Source organism: Rhineura floridana, chromosome 2 (genome assembly GCF_030035675.1).
Source record: "Rhineura floridana isolate rRhiFlo1 chromosome 2, rRhiFlo1.hap2, whole genome shotgun sequence".
Taxonomy (NCBI): domain Eukaryota; kingdom Metazoa; phylum Chordata; class Lepidosauria; order Squamata; family Rhineuridae; genus Rhineura; species Rhineura floridana.
In genome coordinates, this window is record NC_084481.1 from 138836233 (window position 1) to 138850830 (window position 14598).

At 41.7% G+C, this 14598-nt stretch overlaps 1 protein-coding gene across 3 annotated transcripts in view; it reads right to left on the reverse strand.

The window, feature by feature from the left end:
• Window positions 1-14598, reverse strand: part of SLC6A5 (solute carrier family 6 member 5) — a 122455-nt gene that overhangs the window by 92508 nt on the left and 15349 nt on the right. For 2 of the 3 annotated variants that reach the window (XM_061613140.1, XM_061613141.1), the window contains exons 1-3: window positions 12806-13273; window positions 11943-12074; window positions 10828-11001 (exon numbers count right to left, since the gene is read on the reverse strand). In XM_061613140.1, coding sequence (XP_061469124.1) covers window positions 10828-11001; window positions 11943-12048 — 280 coding nt within the window. In that variant the 5' untranslated portion in view covers window positions 12049-12074; window positions 12806-13273. Of the gene's footprint in view, window positions 1-10827; window positions 11002-11942; window positions 12075-12805; window positions 13274-14598 lie in introns of those variants that run through there. The other variant, XM_061613139.1, reaches the window with a different exon arrangement.

Below are 14598 nucleotides of genomic sequence, written 5' to 3' on the forward strand. Positions count from 1 at the left end.
TTTTTTCTTCTGCTTTTGCCTGGTTATTATTATGGAACTCACTTTTATGTGATTGTTCGAGAAAGCCAAGTGTGCTGAAGGATTGGGATTCACCCATAGCTTATGCATACTGTCAGTGCGGACAGAGACTACTTAAACATGCCTATGCAAGCCTGTATCATACTACTGAAAAGTTTTAAAATATCCTGTGGCCTATTTAACTCTGTCTTATCTCTGATAGTGGCCAAACTGCACAGGGAATTGTGAAGCAAATATTATATGGCCTGTTCTGCATATGTGGCACCCTACAAATGTTGTCAGACTACAGCTCCCATCACCCCTGACCATTGCTGACTGAGGTTGATGGGATTTGTAGTCCAAAACATCTAGAGGGTGCCATGTTGGCTACCCCTGCTTTGTAGCCTTGCCAAGGACAATTCTCAATGGGGAGACCTTTCCCCTGATGACTGTTCTCTGGGCTCTGAGAGAGTAGTTTTAGTTCAGATTTTTTAAAGAAGTAGTGGTGGAAGAAGATGCACAGGTAAAATGTGCTTCCTCTTGCTGCACTTTCGATATAATGTTTATCAAAAGAACTTCTGCCTCGTGCAAATTCTGGGTGCTCAAACAGCCTTCCCCTCCCTCTTTGTACTTTGCAGAAAGTAACAAAGTAAAACATTACTTTGGAGATGTGGTAAGAATCTCATGTGTGCATTTGCTTTCCCTATCATGTATTTAAAATACACAAACGTACTACAAGTCTACAATTCATCCAATGCACATTTTCTTGGGAGTGAGCCACACCAAATACTATAGGACTTACTTCCAAGTAAAAATATGTAGGATTGCATTACACAGCTTGCAGTTGGACTGATCTCTGATTAAACACAGAAAGGATTTGCTAGTTAGCACCACAGTCAAGTAAGAACTTTTACACGTTTTACAAGTTGACATTTATTGTCAAGAGGAAGAATCATAGAGGACTAGTGTAGTGGCTAAAACAATGATGAATGTGGAAAATCAAAGTGTATGTATGCTGCTAGCTTTAAAGCACAGTGGGTCACTGCCTTTCAGCCCAACCTATCACTCTGTGTTGTTTGTGACCCTACAACTGAAATCCTATATCCCCTTACCCAGGAGTAAACTCCCTGAGAGATACAGTAAGCTGCTTTATACTGAGTCAGATCACTGGTCCATCTTTCTCAGTGCTGAGACTGGCAGGGCTGTCCAGGATTTCCTACTTGGAGATGCCAGTAATTGAACTGACAACCTTTTGCATTCAAAACAGATCCTCTCCCACTGAGCTACAGCCCTTCCGCCAGCCAAGGGAACTTAATTTTGAGTAGACACACATAGGATTGTACTGTCATTATAAATTCCTTGAATAAACTATGTTAAAAGCTAGAATCATTTTTGTAGCGTATTGGAAAAGACATTTTGATCAGGATGTTTTGACTGTGGTTGTTGTTTATTCTTTATTTATGTCATCATTTGGGGCATGAAGCACCCAAGGCAACTCGCAATACCATAAAGACACAATAAATACAAACAATCTGAAAATAATTGACAAAGGCAGCAATATTAATAAGTATTTGAAAGTCTAGCTAAAAAACTGATTAGAAAAAGCCCTTACTGATTTTTTAACATAATTTGACAGTACAAGCCTATATGTACCTACTCAGAACTAAGCCCTATTGTGATCAATGATATTTACTTCCATGTAATTTAGTATAGGATTTCAACCTAAAAGACTGAAGGGTAGAATAGCAAATCAAATCAAAGGGTAGAATATCATCGAAGTCTTGTTAATGTTAGCAATATCACAATACACTTTGTTAATTAAAAACATAAGAACATAAGAAGAGCCTGCTGGATCAGGCCAGTGGCCCATCTAGTCCAGCATCCTGTTCTCACAGTGGCCAACCAGGTGCAATTTATGCAGATAGCATTCACAAACTATAGCTAACTGTACCACAAAAAAAACAGGCACACAGGTGAAACTAATGCCATCCTGGGCATCAGTGGTGACTAGCTGTAGCGTTATGTTTGAAATTAGCTTTCATAAAGAGCCACACAAAGGCCCCCATTTCCAATTATCATTCCTGTTGTGGGAAATAAATGCAGAATATATAAGGAAAGGAAAGTGTAACATAAAAATCTAATGGACTGACAACTCCATCTTCAATAAGTTTGCTCCCCTTGCATATTTTGGTGGAAGATACAATAAAAGCACATGGAGATAGATACACATCTGTGTATTTGTGGAGGAAACCAACAGGTCACTATGTCCATTTTCCCTAAGAAAAGATTCGTTTTATGTCTTTCTTTTTCCTGTGACTTTGGGGGAAAAAAGTTCACTTCTTTGGATCTAAATAAATATGTTTGCTGTAAGACAACCTTATTCACTGTAGTAACCCAGAAGGTGGGGGAGGGAGGGAGTAAAGGTGGTCAAACCACTGTTGGATCTTAACAAGACAATCACCTGATAAGTAAACAGTTTATGGGGTAATTTGGATTGCTATAATATACTAAGCATTGAATGCATATCTGCAATGCTAAGAGAGGTCTCAGTATTTTGTATATATTTTATGATGACCTACAGGAGAGGTAGGTAATCTGTTTTGGCCGAAGGACCAAATTCATCCTTGCCCAACCCTCGAGGAATGGGGAAAGGCCCAAACCCAGCAATGGGTATGTCCACCTCACAGTCTTGCATGCACATTTTTGCATGTCCACATACACAGAGCACATGTACAAAGGCAGACATGTGCACAAAGGTGGAGAGCCCCCTCATCAACTGATCAGGGCAGAACAGCTAAGGAGAGGGATAACATCCTCTCCCCACTTATCAAATGATTGATTTGATTATTGGGGAGGGGGTGATTCACATCCCTATCATGGTGCTGTGGTCCACCCACCTCAGTGCTGTGTTAACTTTATTTTCTTTTTCGGCTGCCACCAAAATTGGCGGAGTCTTGGAGGGTTAGGAACAATTGCTTGGGGGAGGGGAGAGAGAGCAGGCCCCCTGAACTGGAGGGTTAGCTGCTTCAACATACAGTTTTAAAACATGCCATTGGTTACCACTGGGATTTAGTGGCAAGTTAGTGTTCTTCGGATCAGAACCTCATAGGTTTTATACCAGCAAAGAAGTTTTTAGGGTGCAGTATACTGAACGGCACAAGAGTTATGAATGCTGTTTCAGAATTCTGGTTCTGATTCCCAAGTTATAGTCCAGTGGGGTGCGAAAAGATAATCCCTCTGAAACCTTTGTTTACAAGGAGGGGATGGAATGCCTTTTCATGTAATGCAACTGATTTTGCCATGAACCAGAGATAGGGAAGATTTGGCCCTCCAGATGTTACTGGACTTACAACTGCCATCAGCTCCAGCCATCATGGCCACCAATAATGAGGCATATCAGGAGTTCAAGTCTCCCAACATCCAGAGATTCCCATCTGTATACCCTGTACCAAGTTTATTATCCCAGCAAGCAAGTAGAGGTCTATAGCAAGGTATTATAGCCTTATGTTAAGCATATATCCAGTGTGTATTTGTTAGTTAGCCTAAAGGATTGTATTTTCCCTTTAGAGCCCCAGCATCCTTGGGTATGTCAGATCACCTCATGACCACTTGGGATCTTATCTAGGTGTTCTAATGAGGATATGATGGCTTGCCCAGTATGATGCTGGGAAAGCACCTTGTTACCTTGAGACATGAAAGAAGCATCGTTAGGGGAAGGTACCTTGTTAATTCACATTAAAGGAAACTGATAGGCATAGAGTCAAGGGTTTGCTTGGCATAAACAGGTGGATGAGTCAAGGGACGGTCAATGATAGGGCAGTAGCTGCTCGTTAGCCACAGGTGGACGAGTCAAGGGACGGTCAATGGCCCAATAGTGCAGCAGCTGCTTGTTAGCCGAGATAGAGACAAAGATATAACAGGCATATAGTTTGCCAAGGAAGGATGCCAGGGTGTTTCCATTTTTGATAATATAGTTTTCTAGCAATTAGTCTGCTTTTGAAGGTGTTCTGTGAAAAGGTCAGAATAGCCAATTATAGGCAACAGGTGCCATGATAATGTGATTTTGATGTCTATATGCTCATTAATCATGCCAATATTGTATGTAATCCTAATAGTTGTATGCCAACTTTTATGCTATAAAAGTGTGTCTTGTGCTCAATGGGGTGTTCAGTCTGACCCAGCTACTGCAGAGCTGTGGGACTGTTCCACTTTTATTGGGATACTTGGCTGTATGCTTATAAGTTACTCAATAAATTTTAACTGTTTGTAAGCAAATCTCTTGTCTGCATCTCATCTTTGGTAACCCAAAAGAACCTGGAGGTACACACCATCCCTGCCATACACAAAGATGTTGAGTGCCATTGATTTTTTGCCTATGGTTAAGATAACTATCAGACAGGACTGACCTAAGACATTTTGCCACCTGAGGCATACAAGATTGCACCCCTCTTCCATGTACAGAAGCCAACTTGATTGGCAGTTGAATCTTACTGCACCCTCATGATAGGACACCACCTGTCCACACCATACCTGAAGTCTGCAAGCTAGCTTTGGGGCACAGAGCAAGCTGTGCAGCACACATAGCTCTGTCCAGCACACATAGCTCTGTCCTCCTCCACCTCACCACAACTACCATCCAGCATCCGCTGCCTGGGGCAACTGCCTCATTCTGTCTAATGGTAGGGCCAGTCTTGCTACTAGATGCAGATAGGACAGCACACCTGTAGTGTTAAAAGTAATATAAAAGAGACAGGATGAAGCAGGATGAGAACAGCAGCAAACCTGCTGAAATTGTTTCTGCACCACAGTACTGATGATGACATGGTAATATATTCATATTGTAGCCATTTTAATTGTAAAAATATAAAATTGCCACAGACCAATATTTAGCCACTCAGGCCATAATTCTCAACAATTTGGTAGGCAGAAATCCCCACTCAGCTCAATGAGACTTACTTCCAAGTAAATATACATTGGATTGCAGTGCCAGACTCTAACATCCTCTGCTCTTGGAATGTAGTCTAAAAACATTAATCCCTACCTTATCTTTGAAATCACAATCTCATGCTTGCCTGCCTGACGTTGGAGTCAATATCCATGCCAACATTATGAATGAGATTCTCAACCAGTCATTTCTCACCCTGGATTTCCCACCATTGAAGCTGCATGTGAATTAGTTCACTGATAAGGCTGAAACTTCAAATGAATTCTGGGCATAGCCCTTAACCCTCATGTGGGATCATGAGAACACCATACATTAAAGGACACCTTCTCACAACAGGAAACTATCCCCCCTACCCCCAAAAAGGGGAAATCAGTGACATGACGCCACTGAAGTTGTTATGGAAAGGACTGCTCAGTCATAACTGAACCAACCAAATGAGATTGTCTCAGCATCATGGAGCAGGAACTGCTGCTTCCTACAACTCAAACTGTTAGTTAGAGCTGCTGGTAAAAAACAAAACAAAGCCCTATTCTCCCCACCCCCACCCCCACCCGCATGAATGAGTGTAGGAAAAGTGGCTCGGCTCATGTCATGCATAAGTTAAAGCAAGGATGAGAAACCTGTGGCCTTCCAGATATTGTTGGACTACAGCTCCCATCAATCCCAGCCAGCATGGCCAGTGGTGAGGGATGATGGCACTTGTAGTGCAGAGGGCCACTGGCTTCCCCAGTTCTGAGTTACAGAGTGCTTACAACATCAATGCAAGGTACATAAGTCATTTCCCCCCATACATGCTATTTTGAATGTCCAGCCATTTGAAAACAGTTTTAAGCTTTTACACTGGAAACTGTATATGTACCCTCTTCAGTGCACAACCCTTTTTTTAAAAAAACGGCTCTCCCCACCCCCATCCAACCCTTTCCTTTTGCAGAGGATTAGCACATCCTCCTTCATTCAGTGAAGATTTCTCTGTTGCGATTAACAACTATTACTGGTTCAGCACTAACAGAAAGTTGTCATTACCACCACAAAAAAATCCCTCCTTCTTGAAGTTCCATGTGACCTAACCTAAACAGTTTTTCCCACTGATAACTGAGTAGGCCAACTATGTACTCCAGCTGAAGTACAGAGAACACCCTTTGCTTTCTAAATGTATCTAGATAAGTCTAGAGACACTTTCTGATTTTCAGTATGTGCCCCATGGAGCTACAGATTTAAATGTGTCAGAGTACTTGTTAGAATCCTATTTTATGTTTCTTTTCAGTGCTTATAAAGGTGGCTCAAAAAGTTGAACTTATGTTGGCTTGATTATTAATTTCTGAATTATTCATACTTGGTGGGTGCTATGTCAAGAGTATATGAGTACACAACTGGCATGGGAGACCAGAAGGTCTATCTTTCTGCAATTCAGTCACTCTGTATCAGTCTATAATTATCCAATGTATTAAGTAAACTCATTATCCACGTTCTTATACAGACAAAACAGCACCATCCACACACAAAGGGGAAGGTGTCAGCAGATTCAGAGATATCCCAAAATTTGCAAAAATGAGAAGAAATTAAGGGAAAACCCCTAAGAAAGCAATAGGTCCCAAAAGCTAGTCCTGTGATGGCCAAGCATATTCATTGACTGCTGGAACGGGAATGGAAAAGCATGAAGAAAAGCCAAGGAGAAAAAACGTGAATTTTAAAGTAATCCCAGAGAAGTCTGAAAGTAAGAAGTGTCTATCAGAACAATCTCTGGTAAACCGTTGCCTGACCATAGATGTGGAAGATATATGCAATGAATTTTACTGATCCAGTCTCAGTTCTGGGTCAAGGAACCTTCAAGCTGGAACTCTCTACACACTTTCCTGTGAGTGATTCCCACTGAACACAGTAAGACTTATTTCCGAATAAGCATGGAGATGCACTGTTCATTTGATCTTTTTAAAGCATCTTCCTCTTCCCATAAATTAATTCTGCAAATTTTGAAGTCTTTTATTTAAATTTATTGTCTTGCTTCCAGAAATATTCTCAGATCAGTTTACCAAGACCAGAGCTTGGAAAAGTTACTTTTTTGAACTACAACTCCCATCAGCCCAATCCAGTGGTCATGCTGGCTGGGGCTGATGGGAGTTGTAGTTCAAAAAAGTAACTTTTCCAAGCTCTGACCAAGACTGGGGTGTGTTGGGTAACATCAGTATGTATTGCATCTGATCTCCTATTGTGGAGCACTGTGATCCAGATTGGGCGAGTTGATTTGTGGAAGATTGATATGATTGTGCCTTGTGTAAGGATGATTGTGCCTCAATAGCATTGTGATCCTTGAAATTCTTTTAGTTTATGATAACATATTGTGAAGTTACTTCGGCACTGTGTGAACACAATGAAGGTGTTATAGTTGAAATACCTATGATTGGGGAAAGTGTGAAAAGTTGATGGTATTGCAGAATTCATCTTTTAATATCATCTCTACATCTGATTATACAGTCACTTGAGTGGCTGTATACTATAGCCAGTGTGGATTTTTCACATTCTGCAATGTTAAATAGAAAATAACCCCCATGCCATTCTGATGCTTCCAATAACCTCATTTCAAAACAAAATGTTACAATACTTATAGTCCTGAACTCAGAAACGCTTGCTTAACAACCCTGTCAATTTTTATGGTGATACACAAAACAGTCAGAGAGAATAGAGAGTTCAAAGTGTAAAAAGAGGGGAGGAAACCTGAGAGCCCTTTTGGACATTTTTCTGTAAGAGTTCTCATAATCTATTGAAATATATTAAAAATCAGCCATGTTCACAGAGTACCTGTAATCCTATTACTGACCTTGCCCCATACTCTGACCTTCATCTTCTGCTGTTTAAATGTTAAAAAAATGCCTGGCTGATGTTTCATTAATTTAAGAAAATTTGGCTTGAACCCAATTATAACGTTGGGTATGCTCAGTAAGAACCAAGTGTCAGTGTGTTCTAAAAGCCAGACTCACAGCTGTTTGGCTTGGCTAATCAGGGGACCACACCCACACCAGACTTTGATTTCACTTGAGATGGTTATGGCTTCCTTCAAAGAATCCTGGGAAGTTTAGTTTGTGAAGGGTGCTGAGAGGAGACTCCTATTCCCCAGAGAGAGCTCCAATGGCCAGACTGGTTGAACAGTCAGCCATTCTGAATGAAGGTCTGTGAGAGGAACAGGGCATCTCCTAGCAACTCTCAGCACCCTTCACTAATTACACTTCCCAGGATTCTTTGAGAGAAGCCATGACTCTCGAAAGTGAAATAAAGGCCTGGTGTGGATGTGGCCAGGGACAGTGTTGGTTTAAATTTGGGTGGGAGGCTACATGTGCCTGCTGTAGAACAAAAAGGTGGGGGAAATGCTGAAAAGCAATGATACTATTCACAATGTTTTCCTTTTGGAAAGGAAAGGGCTTCCCTTTTGGCCAGTGCCCACCCACCCAATCTCCTCCCGTCCTCCTACCCTCCCTGCCCCTTTCCCAGGTCAGTGTTGGATTATGACCTGGGAGACCAGGGTTCGAATCCCTACACAGCCATGAAGCTCACTGGGTGACCTTGGGCCAGTCACTGCCTCTCAGCCTCAGAGGAAGGCAATGGTAAAACCACCTCTGAATACTGTTTACCATGACAACCCTATTCATAGGGTTGCCATAAGTCGGGATCGACTTGAAGGCAGTTCATTTCCATTTTCAAACATGGTTGCACAGAAATAAATCCCATTGAACTCAAAAAGTATGTAAATAATCAAACCCACTCTCCCTTCTCCCTCTTCTTGTCCCCTCCCTTCTCCTTCTTCTTGTCCCCTCCCTCTTGCCCCTTCCCTCCCCCTTCCTTCACCCCTCCCTCCCCATCCCCATCCCCGTCCAATCCCTTCCTTCCCCTTCCCCTTCCCCTTCCCCTTCCCCCTCTTCCCCCTCCCCTTCCTCCTTCCCATGGTCAGTTTTACCTATCTTAAGCATGATTGCACTGGAGTAAATATCATTGAACTCTATAAGCATGCAAATGATCAAACCTGCCCTCCCCTCCCCCTTCCTTTGTCCCCCTCCAATCCACTCCTTCCCCTTCCCCTTCCCCTCCCCCTCCCCCATGGTCAGTTTTACCTATCCTAACCATGATTGCATAGGAGTAAATCCCATTGAACTCAAAAAGCATGCAAATGATCAGACCTCCCTTTTTTCTCCTTCCCCTCTCCTTTCCCTTGCTCCTCCTCTCCCCTCTTTCTCTTCCTCCTCCCCTGCCCACTCCAGCCCTCCCCCCTCCCCTCCCCCTCCCTGGTCTGGTTTACCTATCCTAAGCATGATTGCACCGGAGTAAATCCCACTGAAAATAAACATACAAATGATCAAACCTGTCCTTCTCCTCACCTCCCCCTTCTGCCTACTCCCATCCCCTTCCTTCCCTCTGCCCTTCCTCCCTTCCTCCCCCTCCTCATCCCCTGTGGTCAGTTTCACCTATCCTAAGCATGCTTGCAGGGGAGTAAATCCCACTGAACTCAATAAGCATGCAAATGATCAATTCATCCTCAGCAAACTTGCACAGGATCCCATTTCTTACCTACTGGATTAAAGAGCAGAGAAATTAACTAATAGGCAGAATACCTTGCGGTTTATAGCCAACAGATATTTCTATCCAACTTTAAAAAGCCGGGAAATTGGGCAGCTATAGTGAATGCACCAGGGGAGCAGGAGACCTGACCTCCTCTCTGAGATATTGGACTGCCCTACAAATTGGTCAAAATGCAAACACCATTTGCGTTGGTCTTTCACAGTCCAATCCACTTCCTGTGTAGCTTGGAAGAATTTGGTAACGTGCCTCTAAGCATATGGTGAATGGTGGCAACACCTGCAATCAGCCCAAATAATAGAAAGAAGACATGTGCTGTGCTGATCTTGTTTTAGAAGAGGAAGCAACATTATGAAGACAGTTGATATAGTTCACACGGTCACTTTAAATATGTCTGATTTCCTTTGCAGTTTTAGTGACGTTTCCTATAGGAAATCATTTTCTTTTGTTTCTATTTCTGTGAATATGTGAAGTACAACAACACTTTGCAAAATTTACACTAAAAAAACTCCAAACATAATTGTGGAATAATGGCACTGACTATTCTGCAGAATAGTTTCCAGTGGACATGAGGAGTGTCTCAATTTGCACAAGATAAAACAGTGGGAAGTGAAATATATTCTAGCAAAATTCTAGGTGTGCTTTATGTTTTTAATTGACTGTGCCCACCTTGCCTTAAATGAAGTGGTTTAAACACAGCAGGCTGAAAACATGCATCCTCTTTTTTCCAACAGCTAGTCATTGCTGAAGTAGCAACATATTGGAATCAGTCTGATTTTACATCAAACTGCAGTTTCAGATTCAACTGTTAATGCACCCAAAATAGAAATATAACCTCCAATTTGAAACACAAAAGGCTGTCTTCACAATGACAAGGCTTTGAAATTATTCCAAGCTACACAGCAAGTGGATTGGACTGTGAAAGACCAACCCAAATGGTGTTTGCATTTTGACCAATTTGTAGGGCAGTCCAATATCTCAGAGAGGAGGTCAGGTCTCCTGCTCTCCTGGTGCATTCACTATAGCTGCCCAATTTCCCTGCTCTTTAAAGTTGGATAGAAATATCTGTGGACTATAGGTATGTTCTTAAACCGCAAGGGGTTTTTTTTGCGTATTAGTAAATATGTGTACATTTCAGTGTTGTTACCTTTATCGTGAAAAGAAGAAACTGAATTTTTGCCATAGCAGATCCATGAGAATTCTCATTGCTCTTCATAAGAAGGCAGAATTGTCAGATATACAGAACAGATACGATGGATTTAAAGAATCTGACCTTAAAGGAAACTGTCAATGGTATGAAGGAAAACCATACTCCAACTCACCTAATAAAAGTTTGTTTTTATCTCTACAATCCGGTGTGTTCCATGGATTGTTACAGGAAGCCCAAGGTAACACACGTACAAGGGATGCAAAAAGGTAGAAAAGTGTGTAGCACAATATAATATTATAATATATGGCTATTAGGACAGAGATAATCAGCATAGCAATGCCACAGCCTGCAAAAGAGAAATAGGTAAAATTAGACACCATCCCGATTTAAACTGCTAACAATACATCGGGAAGTAAAAGGCTGAGATAAGGTCTAGTCATATACAAATGCATTTTTGTTTAGAGATCACTTTATTTTTCAGACTTTCCTTTATTGTAAACTGTTCAACATATCATACAACCCAATCCTGTACTTTTTAAAATACAGAAGTAGGTCCTGCTGAATTCAGCATGGCTTATTCCCACAAGTAAACCTGCACTGCAGCATAGTCCGTTGCAATCCATAGAATATTTTTAGCCTGGTAGGCACAAAATCCAGCTAAGGCTGCCTTATAGGAGAGCAGTGGAGTTGCCACACCATCCATCCCATGTCTTGAGACCATATGTGATTTCTTACTCAGCAGTACCTTACTTGTTACATACCATTTAAATGAAAGAATCAAAACTAAATGTGTTTATGATAAACTGCTTTGTTGCAATTTCGTTTTAACACAACAGAGAATAGGCTATTGATGTGTATATTTTTGCCACCACACCAGACACCTTGAACCCTGAAACAGCACTCCTCAATGCTGCCTCTGCAAGGGAAGTGGAAAAGCAATGTGTAGCATAGCATGAGAGGGATATTTAGCATTGAAGGCAAATATTTTTTTTTATGAGATGTATATGACACCATAAAAGCAATGCAGCCATGGAATGCTCTCCTGCTGGGAAGTGCAGCAAGGATTCACTAAAGCAGAAAACTGCTGCATTGCTACTACATCAGTCAATGCAAGGTCATCTCAAGGTCAAAGTCAGACTGCAGAGCATCCGCCACTGTTCTTGTAGCAGTGCCACCAGAGAAGAATCCATTTCATCTCTTGCTTTAAACTGAAGGTAAACCAAGACCTCCGACTTACAAGGAATCTCCACAAAATGCACAGGGATGCACTGTTTCTGCTCAACTCACCTTGTAAGGCAGGGATGGCTTTCCAAACAGACACAGGCCCCTGACTAGCAAATTGCCCCAGAGAAACTTCCAGGAAGAAGATAGGGAGTCCAGCAAGAGCCAGCATTGTCAAATAGGGAATAAGAAATGCACCTAATAGGAGAAGAGAAGACACATCTTAGGGACAGCATGGATGAAAAAGTGCACAGCCCACACTCTGTTGTTGTTCCTACTTTGTACATTGCAAAAGTACTTTACAGCCCTTGAATCATTCCCCAAAACTCTGCAGAGCAATGCCAAACTTTCTGGAATTAAGAACTTCCCTCTTTAAGAACCCTTTGCAAAGATGCTTTTTTGGCAGAAGCCAGGCAGGAAAAGCTTTGTACACTGGTCAGATTAGCAGCGGTATTTTCACGCTCCATAAAAACATGGGACATTACCAATGACATTTTTTTTAAAAAGTTCAGGCTGATCCTAACAATTCTTATTTTGAAGGAAGACCCACTTATTTCAGTGGCACTTACATCCAAGTAAGCAGAATCAGAGTTGTAAATATATGTGCAGTCTAAAACACATTGCCTACAGAGCTTACTCCCAGTTGAGGTTGCAATCATCTGGGCGTTTATCTGGGAGTAAGTTCCATTGAAGTTAATGGTGCTTACTTCGGAGTGGGCAATGATAGGATTGCAAAGTAAACACACATAGAATTGCAGCATGCATAGAAAGTCAGCTGCACTGGAATCAATGGGACTTCTAATGAAGAATGCCATTCTGTGTATATATCTACTTGGGAGTAAATCCTATTAAATGCAGTGGAACTAATCTCCTGGCAAATATGTCTAGAATCGCCGCCTGTGCAGGGCTTTTTCTCCCTTCTTAGCTACCTCGATAAAAGCTGCCTTGCTTGGTTCAACCGCTGCTGACCCGCCTTCTCCTTTGGGTATAGCATGGAGTTGCTGCTGCACAGTGTCGAGCCAGGCTGACTGTTGGGAGTGGAAATGGTCGCCAGACGTGCTGCAAGTGGTGCAGCTAATTCAATTAAGTCTCATCATTTCTCTCATCATCACCTACAACTGCGTCTCAGGGCTTCCTGGAGCGGAAAGCTAAGGTCGGGTTTTTTGGGGGAGGCGGTACCTTGTGCTGGAAGCAGGCAACGTCTAGTTTCAGATTTCAAAATAAATTATATTTGGTGGCATTTGTGCACTGAACGAGGCAGCCTTCCAAGCAACTGTATTCGCTACTTTGATGAAAAAAGAACCCACTATCGCTGCTGTGGTAGCCCGAAAAGGTCAGTTAGCCAATCCCTATTAGGACAGAGAATCCGCGCTGAGAGGATTTTGTTCTGAAATCGAAGTCAGGAGCTTTGCAGTGACGTTGAAAACACAAAGCACTTGCACTGGATCAAGTATTACGCCTGCGTAAACTCTCTGGGAATCGGATCCTTAAGCTGCATGTCTGAATTGACTAGAATGTACTTCCGTGCGTACTCGTTCTTGATTAACTTTAATAAATGCGTTTGTGATTTCGTTCGATCCTGCTAAATTGGGAGTAAATTCAATGTGACGTCTTTCAAAGCAAACGTACACAGGATTTCAGTCCTAACCCGAATTCAGCCTCAGTTTGTCTAAGCAGCATCAGTAGTGTAGTGGCAAATTCAGAAGTGCAGGGTCCCTTTATAATAATCATATCCATGTCCCCCCTTTTTACTGTAGGTTGAGAATGAGATCCTTGTTAATGCCTTCTCCAGCAACAACAGATGCCCCTAGGAGCCAATATGCATGAAAGGGGAGTGTGTTAGCTACTGAAGAGAGTCCTCTCAGTGACTGACTCACTTCCTTTCACTCTGATTGACTCCAGTTAGCAGGAAAGGACAAGGAAGCAAGCTAGAAGACTTTTCTCAGTGGCTAACACATTCCCCTTTCATGCTGATTGACTCGTAGGATGCTGGAGACATAGCGACCCAGAATTAAGCCTTTTCCCCACTGAAAATGAATGATAATAAACAACCTCTTCCTGTAGATTTTGAGACAACAAAATGTTTAACACATGCAGTCTATTGCAGATAAAGTTGAAAGTTTTCTCCAGATCATTCAAAACAATAAGAAAGCTGACTTCGGCAGGGCTGGGTATATTGACTAGATATTGACTATATATACACATATACAGCAATACGTACAAACTAGACCAGAATATGATAAAATGTGGCGTTAGTGGAAGGGGGGAGGGAGAAATTACCTCTTAGCCTTAGTGCAATTAATCAAAGCAGAAAAATATACGCTTCATCACTCATGAAAAGTTTTAATATCTATAAGATTGATTTGATTTTATCTATTTGTAGTACACAGCTTGGAAAGGAAATTACCATACTCCCATAGTAATTAAAACAACGAGAATAATTGCAATACTGTAATATACACTGAAAGAGCGGGTTATTTTAAAGGAACATCCCACTATTCCTGTTTGTGAGTGTAAGGGGTTGTTACAGCTTTCATCATTTCTAAAGGGAAAAAATATATATGTTGGTTTTAGACATTGCTAATTCTAATAAATGAAAATCTTTTTATATTTGCTTTTCCCCAGGTCGGTTCCCTCTCTTTACGATAGCTGAAACTGGTGAACATATATTTCCCAATTTGCGCCCCCCCCCCGCCCCCTTCTTTTTATAAATCAAGAAGGT